Consider the following 12,500-nt stretch of genomic DNA (forward strand, 5'->3'; position numbering starts at 1 on the left):
AGGGTGAGGCCAGGCTGGTTAGGGTAAGGTCATGCTAGTATGGGGTTTGTCACTAACCTCACTAGACATCGGCTGAAAACAAAGATATAGGTGAGAGAAACTAATGAAATAAATCTTGATCTTCATCTTGAAACCTCTCTCTCTCTCTCTCTCTCTCTCTCTCTCTCTCTCTGACACACAGCCACAACCACACTAAACCTAACTGAAAATATGGCTTTTAACCGCCACCGCCACCACCACCGCCACCTCCTCCTCCTCCTACTACTACTACTACCACTACTACCACTACTACTAGCTAGTCACTTGGTAGTGGAGCGGATGGTACTGGGGACACAGAGGCCTCAGTTGAGATGATGGTGAAGGCAGATCAGCCAGAGTACAAACAGGCCGCGGGGTTTGGTGCGAGAGACTTGCTAATCACATCACCTGGTTCTCAAAATGTGTCTAAGCTTACACGTGTGGACCACAGGCTTCGTGGAGGCAGCACGTGCATCCACACACACTAATACAACCGAACTGCCTGCTCATTCATACTCATCCACCCAGTCACTTCCACTTCCACTTGCTAACCAACCCACCAACCAGACCTCATCCACACACCCTGTCACCCATACCATCCACTTACCCAGCCACTCAACTCATGCAAATATCCATCCACACACTAATTCACCCACGAATTCATCCACTTTCCCACTCACCCGACCACCCACGCATTCACCTAGACTCGAGTTTACCATCCGCTCACTACCCAGTAACTGTAAACCCTATTACTACTCCTACTACTACTACTACTACTACTACTACTACTACTACTACTACTACTACTACTACTATTGCTGCTGCTGCTGCTGCTGCTGCTGCTGCTACTGTTACTATTTCAATTTTCTCAGGTCCTTCCTTCTTCCTCTTAAAACATTAGGTTATTGCTTCAGTGACACGAGAAAGTGTGTGTGTGTGTGTGTGTGTGTGTGTGTGTGTGTGTGTGTGTGTGTGTGTGTGTGTGTGTGTGTGTGTGTTTCTTTTCCATTTTCCTCTTATTATTATTTTACTCTTTCCTTTCTTTCCTTTATTCTCTATTTTTCTTATTTCTTGTTCTCCAATTCATATTTCTACATTTTTTTTCTCTCTCTCTCTCTCTCTCTCTCTCTCTCTCTCTCTCTCTCTCTCTCTCTCTCTCTCTCTCTCTCTCTCTCTATTATTCCTCATCTTTATCTTTCGCTTCCTTCTTTCATTTTCTTTTCTTTTCTCATTCCTCTTTATCCATTTCTCCTTTTTTTCTGTTTATCATTTTTTCTTTCCTTTTCTCCACTTCTCTCCTTTCTTCCTTCCTCTTCTCTATCTCTCCTTTCCTTCCCTCTCTCTTCCTTTCTCCCTCCCTTTCCCTTTTCTCTATCTTTCTCTCTCCCTCTCCCTTCTTCCCTTCCTTCCTTACTTTTCTATCTCTTCTTCTCTCCTTTTCCTTCCTCCTTATTATCTATTCCTTCTTCTTCCTTTTATTCACCACTTTTCCTCTTTTTCTTTCACCTTCCACAATTGGTTAAGGAAACAGTATAAGATTTCCTCTTCTTTGATAGGTTGATTGCGTGGCCAGCTAAGCCACTATTGGCTGGCCAGATTATAAGCAGCCAATCACCGCCTTCCATTGGTGACTCGCACGGTGATTGGTGGGAAAGTGTGATTAGTTGGGGGCAGGTGTGTGGGGGTAGGAGGGGAGAGTGGGAGTGTGTGTGTGTGTGTGTGTGTGTGTGTGTGTGTGTGTGTGTGTGTGTGTGTGTGTGTGTGTGTGTGTGTGTGTGTGTGTGTGTGTGTGTGTGTGTGTGTGTGTGTGCTCCCTCTCTCCCTCTCTCTCCTCTCTGCTTTAACTAAGGAAGGAAGGAAGGAAGGAAGGAAGGAAGGAAGGAAGGAAGGAAGGAAGGAAGGAAGGAAGGAAGGAAGGAAGGAAGGAAGGGAGGGAGGGAGAGGGGGAGGGAGGGAGGGAAAGAGAGAAGGAAGGAAAATGAGAAAATGAAAATTAAACAATGATGAGAGAGAGAGAGAGAGAGAGAGAGAGAGAGAGAGAGAGAGAGAGAGAGAGAGAGAGAGAGAGAGAGAGAGAGAGAGAGAGAGAGAGAGAGTTAATTTCCTAGTAACAAGTTTAATATATCAAATTCACACACACACACACACACACGCATATACCTCTCTCTCTCTCTCTCTCTCTCTCACCGTGAGGGAAGACAGTGGAGGTGGGTCTGGCCGAGGCTTGCTTCAGAGTCCAGGTTGTGAGCGAACCATCAGTATGACAACACATAAACTGCTTTCCTTCATGGTGCCAAGACACTGACCTGTGAATGGGAGGTCAGGTCAGGTCAGGTCATATGGGGGTCAGGTCAGGTGATATTAGGAATTTTTTAAGGTTGTAGTGGCAGATTAACAATATTTCTACAGTACTAAAAGGAGGAACACTCTTTAAAAGGCTCTAGTTGAAGTGACGCAGGTTCTAAGGGTGTTGTAACAGGTTAGGTTAGGTTAGGTTAGGTTGATAATAATGTCTCTCTCTCTCTCTCTCTCTCTCTCTCTCTCTCTCTTACCTTAGGTTAGGTTAGGTTAGGTTGATAATATGTCTCTCTCTCTCTCTCTCTCTCTCTCTCTCTCTCTCTCTCTCTCTCTCTCTCTCTCTCTCTCTCTCTCTCTCTTACCTTAGGTTAGATTAGGTTGATAATTATGTCTCTCTCTCTCTCTCTCTCTCTCTCTCTCTCTCTCTCTCTCTCTCTCTCTCTCTCTCTCTTACCTTAGGGGTTCAGTGACCTGATATCTGACATCAGCACAGCAAGCCTTGAAATCCCACAGAACCAGTTGCCCACTTTCATAGCCAATCAGCAGCTGCAATAGTAGTAGTAGTAATAGTAGTTGTAGTAGTAGTAGTAGCAGTAGTAGTAGTAGTAGTAGTAGTAGTAGTAGTAGTAGTAGTAGTAGTAGTAGTAGTAGTAGTAGTAGTAGTAGTAGTAAAACAATAATAATAATAATAGTAATAATAATAATAATAATAATAATAATAATAATAATAATAATAATAATAATAATAATAATAATAATAATAATAAGGATGATATCTTCTTTAGTGAGAGAGAGAGAGAGAGAGAGAGAGAGAGAGAGAGAGAGAGAGAGAGAGAGAGAGAGAGAGAGAGAGAGAGAGAGAGAGAGAGAGAGAGAGAGAGAGAATAATAATGATGATATCTTCTTTAGTGAGAGAGAGAGAGAGAGAGAGAGAGAGAGAGAGAGAGAGAGAGAGAGAGAGAGAGAGAGAGAGAGAGAGAGAGAGAGAGAGAGAGAGAGAGAGAGAATAATAATGATGATATCTTCTTTAGTGAGAGAGAGAGAGAGAGAGAGAGAGAGAGAGAGAGAGAGAGAGAGAGAGAGAGAGAGAGAGAGAGAGAGAGAGAGAGAGAGAGAGAGAGAGAGAATAATAATGATGATATCTTCTTTAGTGAGAGAGAGAGAGAGAGAGAGAGAGAGAGAGAGAGAGAGAGAGAGAGAGAGAGAGAGAGAGAGAGAGAGAGAGAGAGAGAGAGAGAGAGGATGAAGATAGAGGAGGGAAGTTGATGAGGGGGTAGAGAGGCTGAACACAGTCAGTACGAGGAAAGCAGAGAAGGTGAGTTCTAGGAGCAGCTCACCTTGCGTCTCACTTGACAAATGAGAGGTTTGGCGTCAGAAGACCTGGATGACGAGGCAGCACTTCCACTTGCCTCTCCTTCCCTTGCTTGGGAGAACACCGCCCCTGATGACCTGGGTCCCTCACCCTTGCCCAGCAGCATGGCCTGTCAGAGTGGGCAAGACTGAGAGTCAGTAAGTGTCTGAGTGAATGTAAGTGAGTAAGTGACTTCAGTGTGTATGTTTTTTATTTTATTTTTATTTTTGTAAGAGGTGCACTACCCAAGAGCAGTAAAAAAAGGAGAGGAGAGAGAAAAAAAGAAGCCCACTGAGATGCCAGTCCCAAGGGCCAAAAAACATCCCAGAATTGGAGGATAAGTATGTGGAAACCTCCCTTTTTTTCCTTTTTATGTAAGAGGGGCACTGGCCAAGGGCAACAAAAAGAAAAGGAAAAGAAAAAATGCCCACTGAGTTACACATGATAAAAAGAATATAAGTGCAGCAGGAGTCCAATGCCTACAGTAAACACTAAAGCAACCACTGGCATTGTGGGAGGGTTGGCTTGCCAAGAAGTTTGCATGGAAGGAAAAGGAAGGGAAGGGAGGGATGTGTCTCTTAGCATAATGTCCTATGAAGACACGTACCTCACCTTTCACAAGGGTCAGGAGGTCAAACAGGGCTGAGGGAGGGAGGGAGGGAGAGGGATTATCTTTGTATCTTGGTCATGATGCTCCTGTGATCCTCCACACTAGGGGCTGCAACATTACTGATACTGCTTGTCAGCTTCTTATTCACCTAACAGCAGGCTACCTACATCTACCAAGTTGGCCACTACTTTCCACTGTCCTTTGTCCCATGATGCCAGAGTGACCCATGCATATGCTGCACCGATACTTTTATTAGTGTGTGTACCAGTCCCAAGACCAAAAACACATCCAGAATTGGAGAATAAGTGTCTTGAAACCCCTCCTGAAAGAGTTCAAGTTATAGGAAGTAAATACAATGTGTGTGTGTGTGTGTGGGGGGGGGGGACAAACTTTAGCTAATATTGTTAGAGGGCAGGAGTGGAGTGGTGCACTGGTTGTTGTTATTATCATTATTATTATTATTATTATTATTATTATTATTAAGAGGAGGAGGAGGAGGGCTTACTGCAATGTCCCCAGTGTGTGTGTGTGTGTGTGTGTGTGTGTGTGTGTGTGTGTGTGTGTGTGTGTGTGTGTGTGTGTGTGTGTGTGTGTGTGTGTGTGTGTGTGTGTGTGTGTGTGTGTGTGTGTGTGTGTGTGTGTGTGTATGGGGTGTGGGGGGAACAAACTTTAGGTAATATTGTTACAGAGGGCAGGAGTGGAGTGGTGCACTGGTTGTTGTTGTTGTTGTTGTTATTATTATTATTATTATTATTATTATTATTATTATTATTATTATTATTATTATTATTATTATTATTATTATTATGATTATTATTATTATTATGAGGAGGAGGAGGAGGGCTTACTGCAATGTCCCCAGGCTGCTTGCAATAAAAAACAACATAACACTTAATAATATTCTACACATTTTATAAACAACAACAAGTTCTTTTCAATCCTCTGAAAATATCTATTTTGTATTTGAAATATGATCAACATGAGATAAATCAAAATAAAGAATATAATAAAATAAGTTGTTTCAATAATTATATTGAGAAAAAAAACTTGAGTAAGGAAGACAAGAGGAGGAGGAGGAGGAGGAGGAGGAGGAGGAGGAGGAGGAGGAGGAGGAGGAGGAGGAGGAGGAGGAGGAGGAGGAGGAGGAGGAAATAGAGGAAGACAAGGAGGAAAAGAATTAGAAGAGGAAGTGCAAATGAATATATAAAAATCCAAACAGCAACAGACCCTGAGATCATTGCAGAACTGTCTGGGTAACTATTTCTACATTAAAAAGGAGGAGGAGGAGGAGGAGGAGGAGGAGGAGGAGGAGGAGGAGGAGGAGGCCATACACACCTTGGCTGCCTGTTGAAGTTTCTCCACTGAAGCAGCTTTCATTTCCTTCATGTCCACAATCTTGAGCTGAATGTCTGGGAGGAGCTGCTGCAGGTCTTCTATCTCTCCCTCCTCTGTATAGAACACATCCTTGCTCTCTGCCACTGTGAGACAACAATGTCATTACTACCCCCTATATTCACCACTTGTGTAGGAAGTACTGTGCATGACTGACTTATAATCCATACCTATCCAATACTGTATCAATGAAGGCCACAGGATCTATCTACCTCTATCCCACATGGGGTAGTCCATACATATCCTCCCTACCTACATCCAATATAGCATACACTGGTTAACCCCTGCCCCCTTCATAATGAGACTGTGTCCTCCCTACCTACATCCAACATGAAACACACACAAAATACATACAGTCCTTATCCCTGCGCTCCTTGCTCCAGGAATTCTTCTCAGTGACACGCGCCTGCAGGTTCTTTATCTTGAGCTGAATGACATCAACAGCAGCCGTGAAGTGAGAAACAGCACTATCAAAGTTGTCCGAGAGGCTGTACACCAAGCCCAGCTGATAGTGTCTCTCTGCCAGGGAGCGGTCATCCTTCTCCAACACTGACTCCTGCAAACACACACACACACACACACACACACACACACACACACACACACACACACACACACACACACACACACACACACATATATATATATATATATATATATATATATATATATATATATATATATATATATATATATATATATATATATATATATATATATATATATATATATATATATACACACACACACACACACACACACATCCAACACCCACTGACTACACACCAAGAGAGAGAGAGAGAGAGAGAGAGAGAGAGAGAGAGAGAGAGAGAGAGAGAGAGAGAGAGAGAGAGAGAGAGAGAGAGAGAGAGAGAGAGAGAGAGAGAGAGAGCAGTAATCCCTCTCCAACACTAACCTTAAGTGTTATAAACAAAAATATATAAACAAACATATACTAATACACAAATTAATAACACTTTGTACTAGACTAACCTAAAAACTGGTAAAAAAGTTAATGTATGGTAGACTGACCTGCATCTGAAGGCATTGCTTAAACTCATTGATGGCTCCCTCATAGTCCTCACTCTCCATGCAGACTTCACCCAGACTCAGGCGTATTTGTGCTCTCTTCTTCACCACCTCTGGCGTCTCCTCTTGCCTGTCAGACCAACACAACACAAGTGAAGCCACACACACCAGGCTCCTCAGTAACCTTCCCTTAGATAAGTGACCCCTCTGTAACTCCGCCTTTCAACCTCCCAGTCTTCTACACCCTGGTACACCCTCTGTCTCAGCCCTACACCTTTCCTCCAAGTCTTCTATACCTCAGTACACCCTCTGTCTCACCAGTACACCTTCCCTTCCAGTCTTCTACACCTTGGTACAACCTCTGTCTCACACCTACATCTTCTCTCCCTGGTACCCCTTCTGTCCTAGGTTTACATCCTTCCCTAAGTAAGCTAAATGCCTTCTTCCAGTCTTCTTCACCTGATACACCCTCCCTTAAACAAGCTACACACTATCTTTCTCTTTTACACCCTTTACATCCTATCTTAGGTCTACACTGTCTAGCAAACTACACCCTATTTTTCAGTCCAGCACACCCTACTACATCCTATACCAGCTCTTCACCATATTTTAAGCAAGCTATTCAGTATCTTTTAGTCCACTACACCCTATTACACCCATATCAACTCTATACCCTCTCTTAGGCAAGCTACATCCTATTTTTCAGTCTTACACACACTGGTATAAGAGATTCACACCTTCACCTTCATTACAGCTATACTCTCTCTCTCTCTCTCTCTCTCTCTGCTTTCACTCACTTGTCAAAGATGACCCGAGCCACATCCAGCCACTCCCAGGCACACTGTAGGGTGGTCACCTCTTCCTCTTCCTCAGTATTCTCACCTGCAAACAATAGGAAGACTTGCACTGACTGCCTATCTCTATACCAGGTTGTCAGTCCCACACAGAGTGGCTCAGACAAGGCACCACACATTCATGCACACTCTTAGCCTCATCAGCCCCTGGTGGAAAGGGAGTCTCATGGACCACCATACTACACCCCAGGAGCTTAGGCATACCAGAGCTAGCCACAAACATCCACAGCAAGGTCCCATAGCATACATTGATTTTACCCCTTGCATTAACTGCCATCAGAAATTTGACCATTTGTTCACTACTTAACTGTAGTTAAATAAATGTTTTATATGGCTTTCATTATAAGTGTACACACACACACACACACACACACACACACACACACACACACACACACACACACACACACACACACACACACACACACACACACACACACACACACACACACACTCACCGACACCCCCCATCGCTGGAAGTATGTGGACGACTGCACCGTGGGCGTCCCAGTTTCCACCAAGAACCCAGACTACTCGCCACTGCAAGCAATTCTGGAGCGACTGCAGACGTGGACAGAGGAGAGCAGGATGACCATCAACCACAGCAAAACTGTGGTGATGCATTTCTGTACCTCCTCTGTACCAGTGCCCCCTCCCCGGCTCACAGTGGGCCCTCACCCCTCCAGGTGGTCCAATGTGCCAAGCTTCTCGGAGTCACGGTGGACGACCAGCTGACCTGGAAGCAGCATGTCGCCAGCACCGTGAGATCAGCTACCTACAGGCTGTACATGCTGCGCAGACTCAGGTCGCTGGGGACGCCGACAGATGAGTTAAGGGGGGTGTACCTTACCTTCATCCTCCCCAAACTCATGTACGCCTCCCCAGCGTGGTCCTCCTCCCTCACACACACTCAACAGCTACAGCTAGAGAGTGTGCAGAAAAGGGCGTGCAGGGTCATCCTTGGCCCTGCATACACCACCTATGAAGAAGCCCTGACCACCCTGAGTCTGTCCAGAATATCCACCAGGCACCGAGAGGCTCTGGAGAAGTTTGGGAGGGGACTAATGCATCATCCGCGTCTCAGAGACATGCTGCCGCCCGACGCGCCTCGCCCTGTCCGTGCCACCAGACACCACAACAAAATAACGCCCCTGAAGGCGCCGCGCACGGACCGGTACAGACTCAGTGCAATTCCCACCATGGTGCGAGCCATCAATCGATAGTATTTCCCTCCTAGATTAGACTTACCTTTAGGATTAATGTTAAGTTTTCCCCATCCCCTATGTACATTTTCAGTTTGTCAACTGCCTAAATAATAAACCGTTTATTATTATTATTATTATTATTATTATTATTATTATTATTATTATTATTACATACACACACACACACACACACACACACACACACACACACACACACACACACACACACACACACACACACACACACACACACACAAACACAAGGAAATGGAGTAATAATTAGGAGGCAAAAGATTAGGAATGATAAACTTCTCTAAATCCTCTAAAAATACAAAAAATGTTAGCACACACACACACACACACACACACAGATATAAGCTACTGAATCTAGACAAAACAACAAGGTTAGAGGGGGTTACAGTGTCCTGTCTCCAAATTTAATACATAAAGGAATATTTTGAGGTTAAAAGAAATGGAGGGAAAGGAAGATTTAGGTAGCACCACTGATTGTGATGTGTTTGTAAACAAACCGAGTGAGGAGGTGAGACACAAGGCACATTTTATTGAAACCCCTGTGGGCTTGAGACAACTGGAGGAGGCAAGTAGAGAAAGGGATTTTTCAGGATTCAGAGAAGAGAAAAGAAATATGAGGAGGATAATCAGTGTAGAGAAAGAAATAAGGTGCATGAGAGAACTGATCTCTGGCATTCTGGAAAAGCAGGACAAACTTATTATGGAAAACAAAGAATTGAGAAAGAAGTATAGTGAATGTAAGTGTGCTCTAAAGATAAACAATGCAATGAAAGAGGCAATGGAGGAACTAAAGAAAGAAAATGAGATACTCAAGACTAAGTGTAATGAATATGAAGTAACTAACTTAGTTTAGGTAGAAGGAAACCCACACAGTAGGTACACATTAAACAACCAAACTCTGGTAGGTACAGGGTATGAGAAAGATTTAGGAGTTATAGCTAGCTCTGAACTCCATCTACAAAAACAATCCATAGAGGCCAGAAACAGGGCAAATAGGATACTAGGATTCATTTTTAGAAGTGTTAAAAGTAGAAGGCCGGAAGTAATATTAAAGTTATAATTGGCGCTGGTCAGACTTCATCTAGACTACGCTGTGCAGTTCTGGTCCCTACATTACAGGAAAGATATAGGTCTATTAGAATCAGTACAGAGGAGAATGACTAAAAGGATACAGGGGATGAGTATTCCTTATGAGGCAAGATTGAAGTTGTTAAATTTACATTCTCTAGAGAGACGTGGGTTAAGAAGGGACCTGATAGGAGTCTTTAAGTGGAATACGGGTTATAACAAGAGGGATGTAAGCAAAATTCTTAGGATCAGCAACCAGGGTAGAACGTGTGTTAAACACACACACACATACACACACACACACACACACACACACACACACACACACACACACACACACACACACACACACACACACACAGGAAAAGACCAAGGACACAGTAATTCAGGTAAATAAAGAAAAGGAGGATTTGGTGTGAGACACAGTGGATAAGAAGAAATGTATGGTCTTTTTCCAACTGCAAGAGAAGAAAAACCCATTAAAGTCTGTCAGAGAGAGAGAGAGAGAGAGAGAGAGAGAGAGAGAGAGAGAGAGAGAGAGAGAGAGAGAGAGAGAGAGAGAGAGAGAGAGAGAGAGAGAGAGAGAGAGAGAGAGAGGAGTTGGTAAGGAAAATTATTACAATGGTCCAAGGTGAAGAACAGGGACTGGAATGAGAAGTGGAAGAAGCATATAGAATTGGAAAATATAGTGAAGGAGGTAAAAGACCATTAAAAGTGAGAATGAGATCCCAAGTTACAGTAAAGGAGATCCTAGTGAGAACTGGGAAGCTGGCTGAAAATTCAGAATACAAGAATATTTGGGTAAAAAAGAGATATGAACTTGGAAGAAAGGGAAAAAGAGAAGGATCTGAAGAATGAAGCCAAGCAAAAAAAACGAGAGAAGTACAGAGACCGAGAAGCAGAAATTTTATTGGAGGGTACTAGATATGAAACTAAGGAAATGGTATATTCAGGAAAGGGAACAAGAAATGAAAGAACCACAACAGCAGACAGACAAATTGCATGTGGTGGGAGAAGTAGTATATTAAGAGTAATATATACAAAACAAACTTGATGTAAACAAATAAAATTTTCAGAAAACTTAGCACATAAAACCTTATTAACAACTCACCTTCTCCTTCTGCGGCATTTCCTTCCTTCTTATCTTTCTCCTTTCCTTCTCCATCTTCCTCCTCCTCCTCCTCCTCCTCTCCTTCCTCTTTCTTTCCACCTTCCTCCTCCTCTTGTGACTCTTCACTCTCTTCCTCCTCGTCCTCCTCCTTCCCTGTGCTTCCCTCCTCTGAAAGAAAAGACTTAATTAAAAAGCAAGCAAATATAGTAGTAATAGTAAAAAAAAAAGTCAAGTAAATGAAAGTTTATACACATATGAAATTAGTGAAAATTTGACACCAAACATTCTCTATCTGTAACATTACATCAGAATGACGAGAACACAAGATATGAAAAGTGAAAGGGAATGATGTATATAACAAAGAAAAACATTGTATAATGACATATGACAGGAAAATAATCTTGTATACTTGAGTCCCTTAAATACTTGCTTCCTTGTATATTAACTCCCAAAATGCTCATTCCTTGTACTCTCATTTTCAAAACACCTCTTCCTTATATATTGTCACTCAAACACTCCTTTCTTGTACACTTATTCCCAAATCACTCCCGTCTTCCTGTATTCTCATTCTCCAAACACTCCTGCCTCTGCACACCCAGTTCCTCAAAACATTTCTTCATTGTTTACTCATTCCCCAAACACACCAACTTTCTTGTATACTCAGCTCTCAAAAGATGCATTTTTAAACATCCATAACTCCTTTTATTTTCATTCCCCAAACACTCCTGGCTGTGCACACTCCAGCACGTTAACACAATAACCAAGCAATACACACGACTACTGGCACCATCCAGATCTGGCCCCAGCACCCCTGCCTCCTTGCGTGCCAGCTCCAGCAATGCACGGCCATAGTGGTGGTACGCGTCACCACACTCCGGCGCCTGCTCCCCATACAGCTCCACCAGGGACTCTGTTGCCTCCTGGAGTGGTAAGGAGTGTCAGTTAAACCTGGTGTTTACTTTCACTATGATATGAAACAATTAACAACACAGAAAACAACACAACTAGGTAACATGCAACACATACCACACCTAAGCAACAGACACACCTTGAAGGCAGTGACAGCAGATTTGAAGTCCCCCACCAGGAGGTGTCGCTTGCCCTGAGAGAAACGGTTGAACGCTGCACTTGCCGCATGTCTAAGGGGAGCAAGCAAACAGGCCATCATCAAACAAGTCTTCACTTTAACCATTCGTAATTTACACTATCATATATTGTGGAGTAACTTCATGTTTAGTATATCTTAACATGGAACATTATTAAAAATGTGTACATGCTTGTATTATTTGATAAATTATGTGGTCAGCTACACTTTCCACTCACACTCTCATCCATCACCAAAATTAAACTAACCCCCTATTACTTTCCTCCCACCCTCAGAATTATTAAACTAACCTCCAGTCACATTCTTCTGACACCCTCATCCCTCACTAAAAATTAATACCAACTGGCAAAATTACCAAACTAACCTCTAATTATCATCCTCCCACCATCTAGTCTCTCACTAAAATTAATCTCACCAAGCACGATG

General features: G+C 43.1%; 1 protein-coding gene across 1 annotated transcript in view; it reads right to left on the reverse strand.

Moving 5' to 3' along the window:
- Positions 1-61: 61 nt before the first annotated feature.
- The window catches only part of LOC135098652 (nuclear autoantigenic sperm protein-like), a gene marked incomplete at its 5' end in the record, with an annotated part of 16,617 nt that continues 4,178 nt past the window's right edge, over positions 62-12,500 (reverse strand). The window contains 12 exons of the mRNA XM_064001005.1: positions 62-72; positions 2,179-2,324; positions 2,771-2,862; positions 3,654-3,797; positions 5,126-5,140; positions 5,613-5,755; positions 6,024-6,225; positions 6,702-6,828; positions 7,496-7,580; positions 10,970-11,137; positions 11,745-11,889; positions 12,018-12,108. Coding sequence (XP_063857075.1) covers positions 62-72; positions 2,179-2,324; positions 2,771-2,862; positions 3,654-3,797; positions 5,126-5,140; positions 5,613-5,755; positions 6,024-6,225; positions 6,702-6,828; positions 7,496-7,580; positions 10,970-11,137; positions 11,745-11,889; positions 12,018-12,108 — 1,369 coding nt within the window. The remainder of the gene's footprint in view (positions 73-2,178; positions 2,325-2,770; positions 2,863-3,653; positions 3,798-5,125; positions 5,141-5,612; positions 5,756-6,023; positions 6,226-6,701; positions 6,829-7,495; positions 7,581-10,969; positions 11,138-11,744; positions 11,890-12,017; positions 12,109-12,500) is intronic.

This window comes from Scylla paramamosain, unplaced genomic scaffold (assembly GCF_035594125.1).
Source record: "Scylla paramamosain isolate STU-SP2022 unplaced genomic scaffold, ASM3559412v1 Contig72, whole genome shotgun sequence".
Classification (NCBI taxonomy): Eukaryota; Metazoa; Arthropoda; class Malacostraca; order Decapoda; family Portunidae; genus Scylla; species Scylla paramamosain.